At 42.1% G+C, this 15,908-nt stretch overlaps 1 protein-coding gene across 2 annotated transcripts in view; it reads left to right on the top strand.

The window, feature by feature from the left end:
• Positions 1-15,908, top strand: part of lepr (leptin receptor) — a 115,872-nt gene that overhangs the window by 69,039 nt on the left and 30,925 nt on the right. For both annotated transcript variants that reach the window (XM_014123299.3, NM_001164765.1), the window contains 4 exon segments: positions 4,589-4,746; positions 5,055-5,199; positions 15,024-15,302; positions 15,435-15,534. In XM_014123299.3, coding sequence (XP_013978774.1) covers positions 4,589-4,746; positions 5,055-5,199; positions 15,024-15,302; positions 15,435-15,534 — 682 coding nt within the window.

The following is a 15,908-nucleotide window of genomic DNA, read 5'->3' as shown; positions in this document are numbered from 1 at the left end:
AGCCTGTTTATTAAGACGTGAATGTCTGAGAGTGATAATAGTTTATCTTTAATAATGAAACTGATGGATCCAGTCTCTTTCTGTCGGCTAGGAGGGGACATTTCCATTATGAGACTCAATTATCCCACCTGCCTCTTCTAATTATGTAGGGCTGACCCCAAGTAGTCAACTGGTCGATTGTTTGGTCATTAGGCTGTTGGTCGACCGAGATTGTTTTAGTTTAGCAGTAACATAGATAGATATCTATATCTATCTATCATCTTTGGTAGCGATTACAGCCTTGAGTCTTCTTGGGTATGATGCTAGAAGCTTGGCACACCTTTATTTGGGGAGGTTCTCCCATTCTTCTGTGCAGATCCTCTCAAGCTCTGTCAGGTTGGAGGGGGAGCATTACTGCACAGCTATTTTCAGGTCTCTCTAGAGATGTTCGATCGGGTTCATGTCCGGGCTCTGGCTGGGCCACTCAAGGACATTCAGAGACTTGTCCCGAAGCCACTCCTGCATTGTCTTGGCTGTGTGCTTAGGCTTGTTGTCCTGTTGGAAGGTGAACCTTCGCCCCAGTCTGAGGTCTTGAGAGCTCTGGAGCAGGTTTTCATCAAGGATCTGTCAGTACTTTGCTCTGTTCATCTTTTCCTCGACCCTGACTAGTCTCCCAGTCCCTGCTGCTGAAATACATCCCCACATCATGATGTTACATTTTGCCACCAGCATACCATGATTCACCTTAGGGATGGTGCCAGGTTTCCTCCAGATGTGACAATTGGCATTCAGGCCAAAGAGTTACATTTTGGTTTCATCAGATCAAAGAATCTTGTTTCTCATGGTCTGAGAGTCTTTAGGTGCCTTTTGGCAAACTTCCTTTTTACTGAGGAGTGGCTTCCGTCTGGCCACTCTACCATAAAGGTCTGATTGGTGGAGTGCTGCAGAGATTGTTGTCTTTCTGGAAGGTTCTGCCATGTCCACAGAGGAACTCTGGAGCTCTGTCAGAGTGACCATTGGGTTCTTGGTCACCTCCCTGACCAAGGCCCTTCTCCCCCGATTGCTCAGTTTGGCTGGGCGGCCAGCTCTAGGAAGAGTCTTTGTGGTTTCAAATTTCTTCCATTTAATGATGGAGGCCACTGTGTTCTTGGTTTCCTTAAATGCTGCAGAATGTTTTTTCCCTTCCCCAGATCTGTGCTTTGACACAATCCTATCTCGGAGCTCTACAGACAATTCCTTTGACCTCATGGCTTACTTTTTTATCTGACATGCACCGTCAACTGAGAAAGGTTGCCGACTCCTCATGTATGTAACGTTCGTCGTTCAAAGGGGACCAAGGCACGGCGTGTAAAGTGCTCATATTTTACTCTTACTTTAATGAAAACGCTAAATCAAAACAACAATAAGATGGGTTACAAATAACTCCCCTGTCAAGTCAATCACTGGGAGTAAACACAAATACTTCAAAATGAACAAAGCAGTTTAAATACCAGGAGGATACATCTCACTGTCAAATACTGTAATATATGTTCAAATTCCAGGAAGAAATGTCGAAAGGGTGTCTTCTACTCTGCCTTGGTACTCGGTTGCAATTTCAGTTATTTTGATTACATTTTGAGGTATTGATTTTTCTGACATATGGAGCTTGGCCTTATTGATCGGTATTCAGTAAGAAGCCCATGGACCACTAAAGTAGAGATGCTGTCTTTTAGATATATGTTATTATATCATGTTCATACACCACTGAGCCTGGCCTGTCATGTCACTTCAAATACGTTTCTGCTGATTTCATCATTTGGCTGCCCTGTATGAAGCCTGTTTGAGTCTATAACCAATGCAGTTATTAGGGACCATCAATGTGTCTCCAATTGCTGTTACAGTACTGTATGTGCCTGAGACCATTGTCTCTGCAGTGTAGAAATACAGATATCACATCTTAATTTGATCACTTGATTGTTACTGAGAATGTTCCTGCGCTGGAAATGCAGATGAGCTTCGTGATTTACATAAATTCACTGAAAACCTGCACAAACACAGTTATATACTGAACAAAAATATAAACGTAACATGCAACAATTTCGAGATTTTCCTGAGTTACAGTTTGTATAAGGAAGTCAGTGAATTGAAATAAATTAATTAGGCCCTAATCTATTGATTTCACATGACAGATACCTTAAAAAAAAAAGTTAGTGGCCTGTATCAGAAAACCAGTAACCAAAAGTCAGTATCTGGTGTGACCACCATTTGCCTCTTGGAGTGCAGCACATCTCTTTTGTATAGAGTTGATCAGGCTGTTTGTGGCCTGTGGAATGTTGTCCCACTCTTTTTTTAATGGCAACAGCTCTGGTGGACATTCCTACAGGCAGCATGCCAATTGCATGTTCCCTCAACTTGAGACCTCTGTGGAATTGTATTGTGTGACAAAACTGTCCCCAGGTGCACCTGTTTAATGATCATGCTGTTTAATCCCACCTGTCAATTGGATGGATTATCTTGGCAAAGGAGAAATACTCACTAACAGGGATGTAAACAAATGTGTGTACAACATTTGAGAGAAATAAGCTTTTTGTGCATTTGGAACATTTCTTGGATCTTTTATTTTAGCTCATGAAACATGGGACCAACACTTTACATGTTGCGTTTATATTTTTGTTCAGTGTATTAACAGTATTGCACTTTTCATGTAGCCTACTTTTGTCCAGCTAATAGCCTAACCACCGATCAAGCAACATTATGGACTAAACTTTCAAATCATGTTGCTACAATATACTGGTCAAATTAACCTCTCTAGGGCAGGCGGGACGAATTCGTCCCACCTACGTAACAGCCAGTTGAATCCTGTGGTGCGATTTTCAAATACCTTAAAAATCCTATTACTTCAATTTCTCAAACATATGACTATTTTACAGCTATTTAAAGACAAGACTCTCATTAATCTAACCACACTGTCCGATTTCAAAAAGGCTTTAGAACGAAAGCAAAACATTACATTATGTCAGCAGAGTACCCAGCCAGAAATAATCAGACACCCATTTTTCAAGCTAGCATATAATGTCACAAAAACCCAGAAGACAGCTAAATGCAGCACTAACCTTTGATGATCTTCATCAGATGACAATCCTAGGACATTGTTATACAATACATGCATGTTTTGTTCAATCAAGTTCATATTTATATCAAAAAACAGCTTTTTACATTAGCATGTGACGTTCAGAACTAGCATACCCCCCGCAAACTTCCGGGGAATTTACTAACAATTTACTAAATTACTCACGATAAACGTTCACAAAAAGCATAACAATTATTTTAAGAATTATAGATACAGAACTCCTCTATGCACTCGATATGTCCGATTTTAAAATAGCTTTTTGGTGAAAGCACATTTTGCAATATTCTAAGTACATAGCCCAGCCATCACCCGGCAAGTTTAGCCTTCACCAAAATCAGATTTACTATTATAAAAGTTTGATTACCTTTTGTTGTCTTAGTCAGAATGCACTCCCAGGACTGCTACTTCAATAACAAATGTTGGTTTGGTCCAAAATAATCCATCGTTATATCCGAATAGCGGCGTTTTGTTCGTGCGTCCCAGACACTATCCGAAATGGTAAATCAGGGTCGCGCGCATGGCGCAATTCGTGACAAAAAAATTCTAAATATTCCATTACCGTACTTCGAAGCATGTCAAACGCTGTTTAAAATCAATTTTTATGCAATTTATCTCGTAAAAAAGCGATAATATTCCGACCGGGAATCTCCTTTTCGGCAAACAGAGGAAAAATCACAAAGACGGGGGCGGCCAGGGCACGCGCCTAATGCCCATTGTCCCTTGATCGGCCACTTGAGAAAGGCGATAATGTGTTTCAGCTTGGGGCTGGGATGACGACATTCAGGTTTTTCCCGGGCTCTGAGAGCCTATTGGAGCCGTGGGAAGTGTCACGTTATAGCAGAGATCCTTTGTAATTGAATGAGATGTCAAAGAAAGACAATAAATGGTCAGACAGGCCACTTCCTGTAAAGGAATTTCTCAGGTTTTGACCTGCCATTTGAGTTCTGTTATACTCAGACACCATTCAAACAGTTTTAGAAACTTTGGAGTGTTTTCTATCCAAAGCCAATAATTATATGCATATTCTAGTTACTGGGCAGGAGTAGTAACCGGATTAAATCGGGTACGTTTTTTATCCAGCCGTGTCAATACTGCCCCCTAGCCCTAACAGGTTTTAAGATCCGACATTGGATGCCATTATGACGATGATTATTATAAAACATTTTTTTATTTAACTAGGCAAGTCAGTTAAGAACAAATTCTTATTTACAATGACAGCCTAGGAACAGTGGGTTTAACTGCCTTGTTCAGTGGCAGAACGACAGATTTTTACCTTGTCAGCTCGGGGATTCGATCTAGCAACCTTTCGGGTACTGGTCCAACGCTCTAACCGCTAGGCTACCTGCCGCCCATAATGACGATGATAATGGTGTTTCATAGTTTGGAGGATGGTGATGATGCTAACAACCATGGATGATGATGATGATGATGAAGATGATTATGTATTGCTTGTGGTGTGTGTGTGTGTGGTGTGTGTGTGTGTGTGTGTGTGTTGTACAGGGAAACCAAGCCCACCACTGAACCTAACACACACCCAGACCACAGAGGGAGAGTTGATTCTGAGCTGGAGCGACCCACAGCCCCATGCCAGCCCTGTCCAACTGAGCTACGAGGTCCGATACAATACCTCCCAAAGTACCTCTCACCTCAACTGGCTGGTAAGAACACACTGGCCTCCGAGCAAACACAACATCTAAGTACAGGTCTTACAGGAAAATAAAGCTAGAGACAATAATAATTTCACAGAGAACAAGAGCAAACACCTAGAGGATAGAGGATGTTGAAGAGTCTTAAGGCTACTCATGGTTTTCTTAGATGTAGATATCATTTTTAGTTATGTTCTCAGTCATCACAATGCCATTTTGTATTTGTGTCAAATTGTCAATCCATGTTGACACTGCATTTTGCAGATGGAGTAACTTCTGTATGACATCTTGTGTTTCTCTCCCCTATTCCTCTGTTCCAGCACGTGGAGGTGTCTGGATGCCAGTGGGTGTCTCTGACTGGACTGAGGCCTGGTCTGCACTACACTGTCCAGATCCGGTCTCACCATCCTGCTCGGCCTCACCTGTGGAGTGACTGGAGCCAACAACATCGTATCCGTCTGGAAAGTGAGACCTCTCTCTCTGCACAGAAACATATACATCATAAACACACAGTTAACTTATCATACTCCCTTGACATCTACCTGCACAGTAAGACCTCTGCCTTGCCCTACTTACACACATTAAGTATACAGTCAGATATAGTCCCCTCTCATACTGTGTCTTTGGCATCATTAAAACTAAATTATTATTATTACGCGATTAAACTGATTAATCGTGTAACTGTAATTAACTAGGAAGTCGGGGCACCAAGGAAAATATTCAGATTACAAAGTTATAATTTTCCTAATATAACTTTCAGATATTTGAATATCTGATCAATTAGTCTTCTGATTAATGACGTATTCTTTACCTCACGTCAGTCTCATTCCAAACGTCGTAAATTGTTGGTTATCTGCATGAACCCAGTCTTCACTGAGTCATCCATACATCAATTGTCTTAAAATCATTTATTTACTAACTAGGTAATTCACAGAAATGCATAACAAACAGTAGATATCGTAACAAAGAAATGATAGAGGAATGTGCCCTAGTGGGCTAAACCGGCATGGCGGCTTGTTAGACAAAAGGGGAGTGGGGGTCAGCTCAGAAGGCACTACAGAGTTGATAATTCTAACAATTGAAATACTAATCCTTTGCACATGAACGCTCACTCATTCGGGAACAATTGCAATCAATATATATATTTACGCTCAGTGTGTCGTCGGGATCTCTGTTGAAAAGTTAGTTTCTGTTGGAGAGTCTGTCCGCCCTCTCTCTCTCTGTCGTGGTTAGAATGGGTAGTTCAGAGTGACATTCATTAAAGCCGTTATTGGACAGATGTTTCGAATTCCCATGACGCCAGACGTCCTCTGATTTAGTTAGACTCCAAAGGGAATTGGAGTTTCCTTCATTAAACAGTCCAAAATCACATTACACAATTTCACAAACAGTTCCATCCTTATTCATTCATTTTATACCACCATTTAGATGTAAGTCTCATAGCTGAGGCTATTGTATAAACATGATTATGGTAATGTGGCGGTATTGTCCCTCATGAGTTTCACAAAATTGTACCAAACGGACCAGTTCGTAGCTGGATTCTTCACCGATCTTTTATACCTTCTCCAGAACATAAATGTCGTTCGGTTCTCCAGTTCTGTGAGGTGGAAGAACTCCTTTGTTCTCTATGAAGCCCACTCTGTCTCTATACTGTGGCCATGAGGAGAGAATCTCCTCATAGGAATTTACGACCGCTCTTAGAGCCTGGTGTCAGAAGTATAGAGGTCGGGGGATGTTGCATAGAAAAGGCCTGGTGCAGAGGGAGGGGGGTCAACTGTGCTCGCTGTACCCAAAGAGGGCAACGTCATGACAACTGTATACCTGCACAGTAAAACCTCTGGTTACACAGCAATGTACACATATGCTTTAGTGATGTGCAGTTTGCCAACGATTTGTTCTTTTTACTGACACTTACCGACTCTTTTTACTGACTCGAGTCATGATTTGATTGTCTGAGTGTCTCGTTCATTTTAGTCATTCGTTTGGCCTGGTGGCCGCAATGAATTCTACAGCAGGATTAATAAGTGCTCCTCCTGTGACTCCGGAGACGTGCTCCAATCAACAACTGTCTGTCATGCGCGCAGGCAAAATAGATCATGCTGCAGGCAGCATAGAGAAGAAAAATATGTTTAAATTAGAACTGATAGTTGTACATTTCGATTGCTTAATGGTGTGTTTTTGTGTTCTTATTATTGGGACCTACTGGCTTATTATGAGTTTATGGACTGCTTATCCTTTAACATCATGCTGTGTGTGACTGCTGTCTTTCCATTGGCCCTATGTAGTGGTGCCTGGAGAAGCGGGTATATTCTAATTTTGCCTAAAAGTTCCCAAACGGCCCGCCCAGCGAAGGAAAGGCACCCGGTGTGAATACTGTTTTCCTACGGAAAAACACTTTAGCTGGATGTAAAACTGCATGACTTAAACCTCTGCAAAAACGTATAGAAAAACTTCAGTAACTGCCACATTGAACCACACCCCCAAGACTGAAATCTGTTTTTTTCACAATGAGCAACAGAAAAACACATGCGGAATTGGTGCATTCAGTCGCTCTTTAAGGCAAAAGGAGAAGCTATTTTCCTAGCACACTGTCATAAATCATCTGTGGTTGATAGATTTTGCCCACACAAACACACATATATGGGGAGACTGGCATTGGTCTGTACCTGCTGCATACTGTACTGTTAGAGACTCGAGGATTCATAGATATGCATTGCATTTCCATGCAGTTAATACTGTATACATTGGGTAACTTGGCCAACATATTTGGTTTGGAAATTGTGAAGTTGTCTCAGGTTGTCAGATGTAATGTCAAATATGGGGACAGGATCAGGGTGGCAATTAGGGAGCTGGATGGATTAAATAAAGGCAATATTAGATTAGGAATATGAAGGAAAGGACATTTTTGTCTATTTGATCTCGCTCTCTCGCTCTCATATATTTAAGTGCTTTATTAATTTTTATTGTTTATTATCTACTTCACTTGCTTTAACATTACCAAGATAATAAACAATACAAATGAACAGTAAACATTACTCACAGAATATCCAAAAGAATAAAGACATTTCAAATGTGATTGTCTATATACAGTGTTGTAACGATGTGTAAATAGTTAAAGTACAAAAGGGAAAATAAATAAACATAAATATGGGTTGTATTTACAATGGTGTTTGTTCTTCACTGGTTGCCCTTTTTTTGTGGCAAAAGGTCATAAGTCTTGCTGCTGTGATGGCACACTGTGGTATTTTACCCAGTAGATATGGGCGTTTATTAGCTTATTCTCCCCTTTCTGTCTCTCTCGCCCTCTCTTTCTCCCTCCCTGCCCCTCTTCTCATCTATCTCTCCCTCTCTCAGTGATGACTACATCATGCAGAGAGTTGGTTTTCGGAGGTTGTCTGTTTTATGTCCCTTTCCTCCTATAGCTTTACTGCAGAGCTGTAGATTCATCTGTCAGCTCTGTCAGCCCTCTCTCTGACTCACATGATGAAGGCTCTTCATAAAGGACAAAGACAGGGAATGAAAGATGGGGACCACTGAGGGATTCTGCCCCAGTGTAGAAGTGATTATTGAAAACGCACACACAGAGGAGCCAGGACCATGGAAATATACAGTTGAAGTCGGAGGTTTACATACATTTAGCTTGGCGACATTAAAACTCGTTTTTCAACCACTCCACAAATGTCTTGTTAACAAACTATAGTTTTGGCAAGTCGGTTAGGACATCTACTTTGTGCATGACACAAGTCATTTTTCCAACAATTGTTTATAGACAGATTATTTGACTTATAATTCACTGTATCACAATTCCAGTGGGTCAGAAGTTTACATGCACTCAGTTGACTGTGCCTCTTAAACAGCTTTGAAAATTATGTCATGGCCTTAGAAGATTCTGATAGGCTAATTTACATAATTTGAGTCAATTGGAGGTGTACCTGTGGATGTATTTCAAGGCCTACCTTCAAACTCAGTGCGTCCTTGCTTGACATCATGGAAAGTCAAAAGAACTCAGCCAAGACCTCAGGAAAAGAATTGTAGACTTCCACAAGTCTGGTTCATCCTTGGGAGCAATTTCCAAACGCCTGATGGTACAACGTTCATCTGTACAAACAATAGTATGCAAGTATAAACACCATGGGACCACGCAGACGTCATAACGCTCAGGAAGGAGATGCGTTCTGTCTCCTAGAGATTAATGTACTTTGGTGCGAAAAGTGCAAATCAATCCCAGAACAACAGCAAAGGACCATGCGAAGATGCTGGAGGAAACGGGTACAAAAGTATCTATATCCACAGTAAAACAAGTCCAATATCGACATAACCTTAAAGGCCGCTCAGCAAGGGAGAAGCCACTGCTCCAAAACCACCATAAAAAATCCAGACTACGGTTTTCAACTGCACATGGGGACAAAGATTGTACTTTTTGGAGAAATGTATTCTGGTCTGATGAAACAAAAATAGAACTGTTTGGCCATAATGACCATCGTTATGTTTGGAGGAAAACGGGGGAGGCTTGTGAGCTGAACACCATCCCAGCCGTGAAGCACGGGGGTGGCAGCATCATGTTTTGGGGGTGCTTTGCTGCAGGAGGGACTGGTGCACTTCACAAAATAGATGGCATCATGAGGGAGGAAATTTATGTGGATATATTAAAGCAACATCTCAAGACATCAGTCAGGAAGTTAAAGCTTGGTTGCAAATTTGTCTTCCAAATGGACAATGACCCCAAGCATACTTCTGAAGTTGTGGCAAAATGGCTTAAGGACAACAAAGTCAAGGTATTGAAGTGGCCATCACAAAGCTCTGACCTCAATCCTATAGAAAATTTGTGTGCAGAACTGAAAAAGAGTTTGCGAGCAAGGAGGCCTACAAATCTGACTCAGTTACAGCAGGTCTGTCAGGAGGAATGGGCCAACATTCACCAACTTATTGTGGGAAGCTTGTGGAAGGCTACCCGAAACGTTTGACCCAAGTTGAACAATTTAAAGGCAATGCTACCAAATACTAATTGAGTGTATGTAAGCTTCTGACCCACTGGCAATGTGATGAAAAAAATAAAAGCTGCAATAAATATTTCTCTACTATTATTCTGACATTTCACATTCTTAAAATAAAGTGGTGATCATAACTGACCTACGACAGGGAATTTTTACTAGGATTAAATGTCAGGAATTGTGAAAAACTGAGTTTAAATGTATTTGGCTAAGGTGTATGTAAACTTCCGACTTCAACTGTAATGATATTTATATTGGTCAAGACAAACGCATACAGACACACATGTACACACACACACGCAGAGCCATTTGTAAAAATGTTGTCCTGGAGAGGCTCCAGGATTTTTTTTCCCTCCCTCCCTCCCTCGCACACTCACTCTTTCTTTCTCATCCTCTCTTTATTACACTTGAGAGGTCTCATTGCTAAGAGGAAGATCATTACATGCGACTCATCACCTAGTCTATGGCCCTTTTTAGCTTTCAGTCAATAGATTTGATTTTGTGTACCTCATAAACAAACAGAAAATAACTTTAACTGGAAGAGTGAGCAAAGCTATCATTAAGGCAAAGGTTAGCTATTTGAAGAATCTCAAATATAAAATATATTTTTTTGGTTACTACATGATTCTATATGTGTTATTTCATAGTTTTGATATCTTCACTATTATTCAATAGTTAAAATTATACAATGTAGAAAATAGTCCAAATAAACACCCTTGTAGAAAATAGTCCAAATAAACACCCTTGTAGAAAATAGTCCAAATAAAAACCCTTGTAGTTCTAAAACTTTTGACCAGTAGTGAACATATGAGATGAGTAATGCAAAATATGTAAACATTATTAAATTGACTAGTGTTCCATTTTTTAAAGTGACCAGTGATTTCAAGTCTATGTATGTAGGCAGCAGCCTCTAATGTGCTAGTGATGGTTATTTAACAGTCTGATGGCCTTGAGATGGATGCTTTTCAGTCTCTCTTTCCCAGCTTTGAAGCATCTCGACTGACCTCGCCTTCTGGATGATGATAGCGGGGTGAACAGGCAGTGGCTCGTGTGGTTGTTGTCCTTGTAGATGTTTTTGGCCTCCCTGTGACATTGTGTGCTGTAGGTGTCCTGGAGGGCAGGTAGTTTGCCCCCAGTTATGCGTTGGGCAGACCGCACCACCCTCTGGAGAGCCTTGCGGTTGTGGGCGGTGCAGTTGCCATACCAGGCGGTGATACAGCCCAACAGGATGCTCTCAATTGTGCATCTGTAAGCGTTTGTGAGGGTTTTAGGTGCCAAGCTACATTTCTACAGCCTCATGAGGTCGAAGAGGCACTGTTGTGCCTTCTTTACCACGATCTCTGTGTGGTTGGACCATTTCAGTTTGTCAGTGATGTGTACGCTGAGAAATGTGAAGCTTTCCACCTTGTCCACTGCAGTCCCGTTGATGTGGATAGGAGGGGTGCTCCCTCTGCAGTTTCCTGAAGTCCACGATCATCTCCTTTGTTTTGTTGACGTTGAGTGAGAGGTTATTTTCCTGGCACCACACTCCGAGCCCTCACCCTCCTCCCTGTAGGCTGTCTCGTCATTGTTGGTAATCAAGCCTACTTCTGTTGTGTCGTCTGCAAACTTGATGATTAAGTAGGAGGGGTGCTTGGCCACGCAGTCATGGGAGTACAGGCGGGGTTCAGACTAGGGCCTTCGAGCTTAATGATGAGCTTGGAGGGTACTATGGTGTTGAATGCTGAGATATAGTCAATGAACAGCATTCTTACGTAGGTACTCTTCTTGTGTAGATGGGATAGGGCAGTGTGATGGCGATTGCATCCTCTGTGGATCTATTGGGGCGGTAAGCAAATTGAAGTGGGTCTAGGGCGACATGTAAAGTAGAGGTGATATGGTCCTTGACTAGTCTCCCAAAGCACTTCATGATGACAGAAGTGAGTGCTACGGGGTGATAGTCATTTATTTCAGATACCTTTGCTTTCTTGGGTACAGGAACAATGGTGGCCATCTTGAAGCATGTGGGGACAGCAGAGTGGGATAGGGAGAGATTGAATATGTCCGTAAACACACCAGCCAGCTGGTCTGCGCATGCTCTGAGGACGAAGCTAGGGATGCCGTCTGGGCCGGCAGCCTTGCGAGGGTTTACATGCTTAAATGTCTTACTCACGTCAGCCACAGAGAAGGAGAGCCCACAGTCCTTGGTAGCGGGCCGCGTCGGTGGCGCTGTGTTATCCTCAAAGTGGGCGAAGAAGGTGTTTAGTTTGTCTGGAAGCAAGACGTTGGTGTCCACGACGTGGCTGGTTTTCCTTTTGTAGTCCGTGATTGTCTGTAGACCCTGCCATATATGTCTCTTGTCTGAGACGTTGAATTGCGACTCCACGTTGTCTTTATGCTGACGTATTGCCTGTTTGATTGCCTTGCGGTGGGAATAACTACACTGTTTGTATCCTGCCATATTCCCAGTCACCTTGCCATGCTTAAAAGCGGTGGTTCGTGCTTTCAGTTTTGCACGAATGCTACAATCTCTCCACGGTTTTTGGTTAGGGTAGGTTTTAATATTCAGTGGGTACAACCTCTCCTATACACTTCCTGATAAACTCAGTCACCGTATCAGTATATTTGTCAATATTATTCTCGGAAGCTACCCGGAACATATCTCAGTCCGTGTGATCAAAACATTCTTGGTGCGTGGATTCCGATTGGTCAGACCAGCATTGGAGAGTCCTCAGCACGGGTACATCCTGTTTGAGTTTCTGCCTATAGGAAGGGAGGAGCAATACAGAGTTGTGGTCAGATTTGCCGAAAGGTGTTCGGGGGAGGACCTTGTAGGCATCCCGGAAGTTTGAGTAGCAGTGGTTGAGTGTTTTAGCAGCGCGAGTACTGCACTCAATGTGCTGATAGAACTTAGCCAGCCTTTTTCTCAAATTTGCTTTGTTAAAATCCCCAGCTACAATAAATACAGCCTCAGGATATGTGGTTTCCAGTTTGCATAAAGTCTAGTGAAGTTCTTTGAGCGCCGTCGTGGTATCGGCTTGAGGGGGGATATACACGGCTGTGACTATAACCGAAGAGAATTCTCTTGGGAGTTAATATGGTCTGCATTTGATTTTGAGGTATTCTAGGTTGGGTGAACAAAAGGACTTGAGTTCCTGTATTTTATCACAATCACACAATGAGTCGTTAATCATGAAACATACACCGCACCCTTCTTCTTCCCGGAGAGATGTTTATTCCATCTGCGCAATGAACTGAGAACCCAACTGGCTGGACCGACTCAGACAGTATGTCCCGAGACAGCCATGTTTCTGTGAAACAGAGTGTGTTTTCATCGCTGATGTCTCTCTTGAAAAAAATCCTCGCCCTGAGCTCGTCAACTTTATTATCGGGGCGGCACGGTAGCCTAGTGGTTAGAGCGTTGGGCTAGTAACCGAAGGGTTGCAAGTTTGAATCCCCGAGCTGACAAGGTACAAATCTGTCATTCTGCCCCTGAACAAGGCAGTTAACCCACTGTTCCTAGGCTGTCATTGAAAATAAGAATTTGTTCTAAACTGACTTGCCTAGTTAAATAAAGGTAAAAAAAAAAAAATCCAGAGACTAAACATTAGCGAGTAATATACATCGGAAGCTGTGGGTGGTGTGCACGCCTCCTAAGTCAGACTAGAAGACCACTCAGAGTACATCTCCTCCACTGGTGGTGTTTTGGGTCGGCCTCTGGAATCAGTTCAATTGCCCTGGATCCACTTCAGGAAAGTCGTATTCCTGGTCGTAATGCTGGTGAGTTACCACCGCTCTGATATCCAATAGTTCTTCCCGGCTGTATGTAATAACACAAAAACAATTCTGGGCTAATAATGTAAGAAATAATAGATTAAAAACTAAATACTGCAAAGTTTCCTAAGAGCTAGAAGCACGGCAGCCCTCTCTGTTTTATGTTACAGCCTTATTCTAAAATTGATTAATTCGGGGGGTTTTTACCGCATCAATCTACAAACAATACTACATAATGACAAAGCAAAAACAGGATTGTAGAAATGTAGAAAAATAGAAAATATAGAAAACTGAAATATCACATTTACATAAGTATTCAGACCCTTTATGCAGCACTTTGTTGAAGCACCTTTGGCAGCGATTACAGCTTCGAGTCTTCTTTGGTATGGCGCTACAAGCTTGGCACACCTGTATTTGGGGAGTTTCTCCCATTCTCTGCAGAACCTCTCAAGCTCTGTCAGGTTGGATGGGGAGTGTCACTGCAAAGCTATTTTCAGGTCTCGCAAGAGATGTTCGATCAGGTTCAAGTCCGGGGTCTGGCTGGTCCACTCAAGAACATTCAGAGACTTGTCCTAAAACCACTCCTGCATTGTCTTGGCTGTGTGCTTAGGGTCGTTGTCCTGTTGGAAGGTAAACCTTCACCCCAGTCGGAGGTTCTGAGCGCTCTGGAGCAGGTTTTCATCAAGGATCTCCCTGTACTTTGCTCTGTTCATCTTTCCCTCGATCCTGATTAGTTTCCCAATCCTTGCCACTGAAAAACATCCCCATAGCATGATGCTGCCACTAACATGCTTCACCTTAGGGATGGTACCAGGTTCCCTCCAGACGTGACACTTGGCACTCAGGCCGAAGAGTTCAATCTTGGTTTCATCAGACCAGCGAGTCTCTTGTTTGTCATGGTCTGAGAGTCCTTTAGGTGCCTTTTGGCAAACTCCCAAGCGGGCTTCTGTCTGGCCACTCTACCACAAAGGCCTGATTTTAGAGGAGTCCTTTTGGAAGGTTCTCCCATCTCCACAGAGGAATTTAAATTTGAAAGAAAGTATAATAATTTGAATCCATTTTCGAATAAGGCTGTAACGTAACAAAATGTGGAAAAAATCAAGAGGTCTGAATTCTTTCTGAATGCACTGTATAGTGTACCACACAAATGGCCAAATTCAGGCTACTGTGCAACTTGCTATTCAGGTAGGATGCAACTTTTCATTTTATTTCTAAACCAAACTTTAAATATGCAAAAATCTGTCTTTTTGAATTGGGTGCTCCATATTTAGTTTAATATTCTTGGTAATTGCTGCAATATAGCCTGTTCAAAACTTCTGTGAAGGTTTGAACTAGTTTGTGTGTTTTGTTTTATTCTGTTGAGTCATTAACTTTGGCCAAATTAAGTTCCAACTGTAATGTGTTTGCTGCGATACAATTTCCACCTCGGATTTTCCCTATAAACAATGGCTTGACTTACTTTTGACATTACCCTAATAAAGTTTAGAAAAGTTTGATGTGATGTTATACAGTTTTTCTGACTGAGTTCACTTTGCTTTGTTTCAGATGTGACATATCTCCCTGAGAGAGTGGTGGCCAGCTTTGGAGACAGCGTGACCGTCTATTGCGTGTTCAATGACCTCAGGGTGAATGCCAGCACCACGGTCTGGATTCTGAACTCCCGTGACCGCCTTCCTAAGAGCCAGTACACTGCAGTCAACGACCGTGTCAGTAAGATAACGGTTCGACCATCGGAGCAGAGACTGTCTGACACCCTGCATTGCTGCCAACCTTTAGGGGAGACGTATAGCTGTAACTACCGCTACTCAACGATATACATTAAAGGTGTGCTGGAATGGATGGTTGGATGCATAGATGGATGGATGTCAAGGTTTAGATTGATATAGGGTTGGGATTGGGTTAGGGTTAGACCTCAGGAAATGTATTTATTTGATGTAGATTATCTGTGTGTTTCAGATCCAGTCATTGATATCAGCTGTGTGACCAATGGGGATCTGGACAGCATGACCTGTAGGTGGAACAACCTACCTATAGGTGGAATCAACTTCATGTCCAGGTAAACACTACTTACAGCATTGTATAACCTACAAACATCTGTACAACCTACACGAGTACATACACCTGTACAACCTACACAAAAACCTGTACAACCTACACATATAGTTAAAGTGACTATTGGTTATCTTATATCTTGTGATTAAGATCAGTCTATTAGAGCATTTGAAATACTGGAGGATCTTACATTTGGCTTTTTGTTAAAGATGTGTTATACATAAATCTCTCTGCAATTTCCTGGTTTCTACAATTTTAATGGTTTGAGCTTGCTAAACTGTGTGTGTGTCACGGCTGTCAAAAGGATTGGACCAAAATGCAGCGTGGTTGTAGTTCCACATTTGATTAAATCCGTGAAACTTTGCTGGAGGCTCTGGG

Source organism: Salmo salar, chromosome 10 (assembly GCF_965601325.2).
Source record: "Salmo salar chromosome 10, fSalSal1, whole genome shotgun sequence".
In the NCBI taxonomy this organism is placed as follows: Eukaryota; Metazoa; Chordata; class Actinopteri; order Salmoniformes; family Salmonidae; genus Salmo; species Salmo salar.
This window is presented reverse-complemented; position numbering and strand designations above follow the sequence as displayed.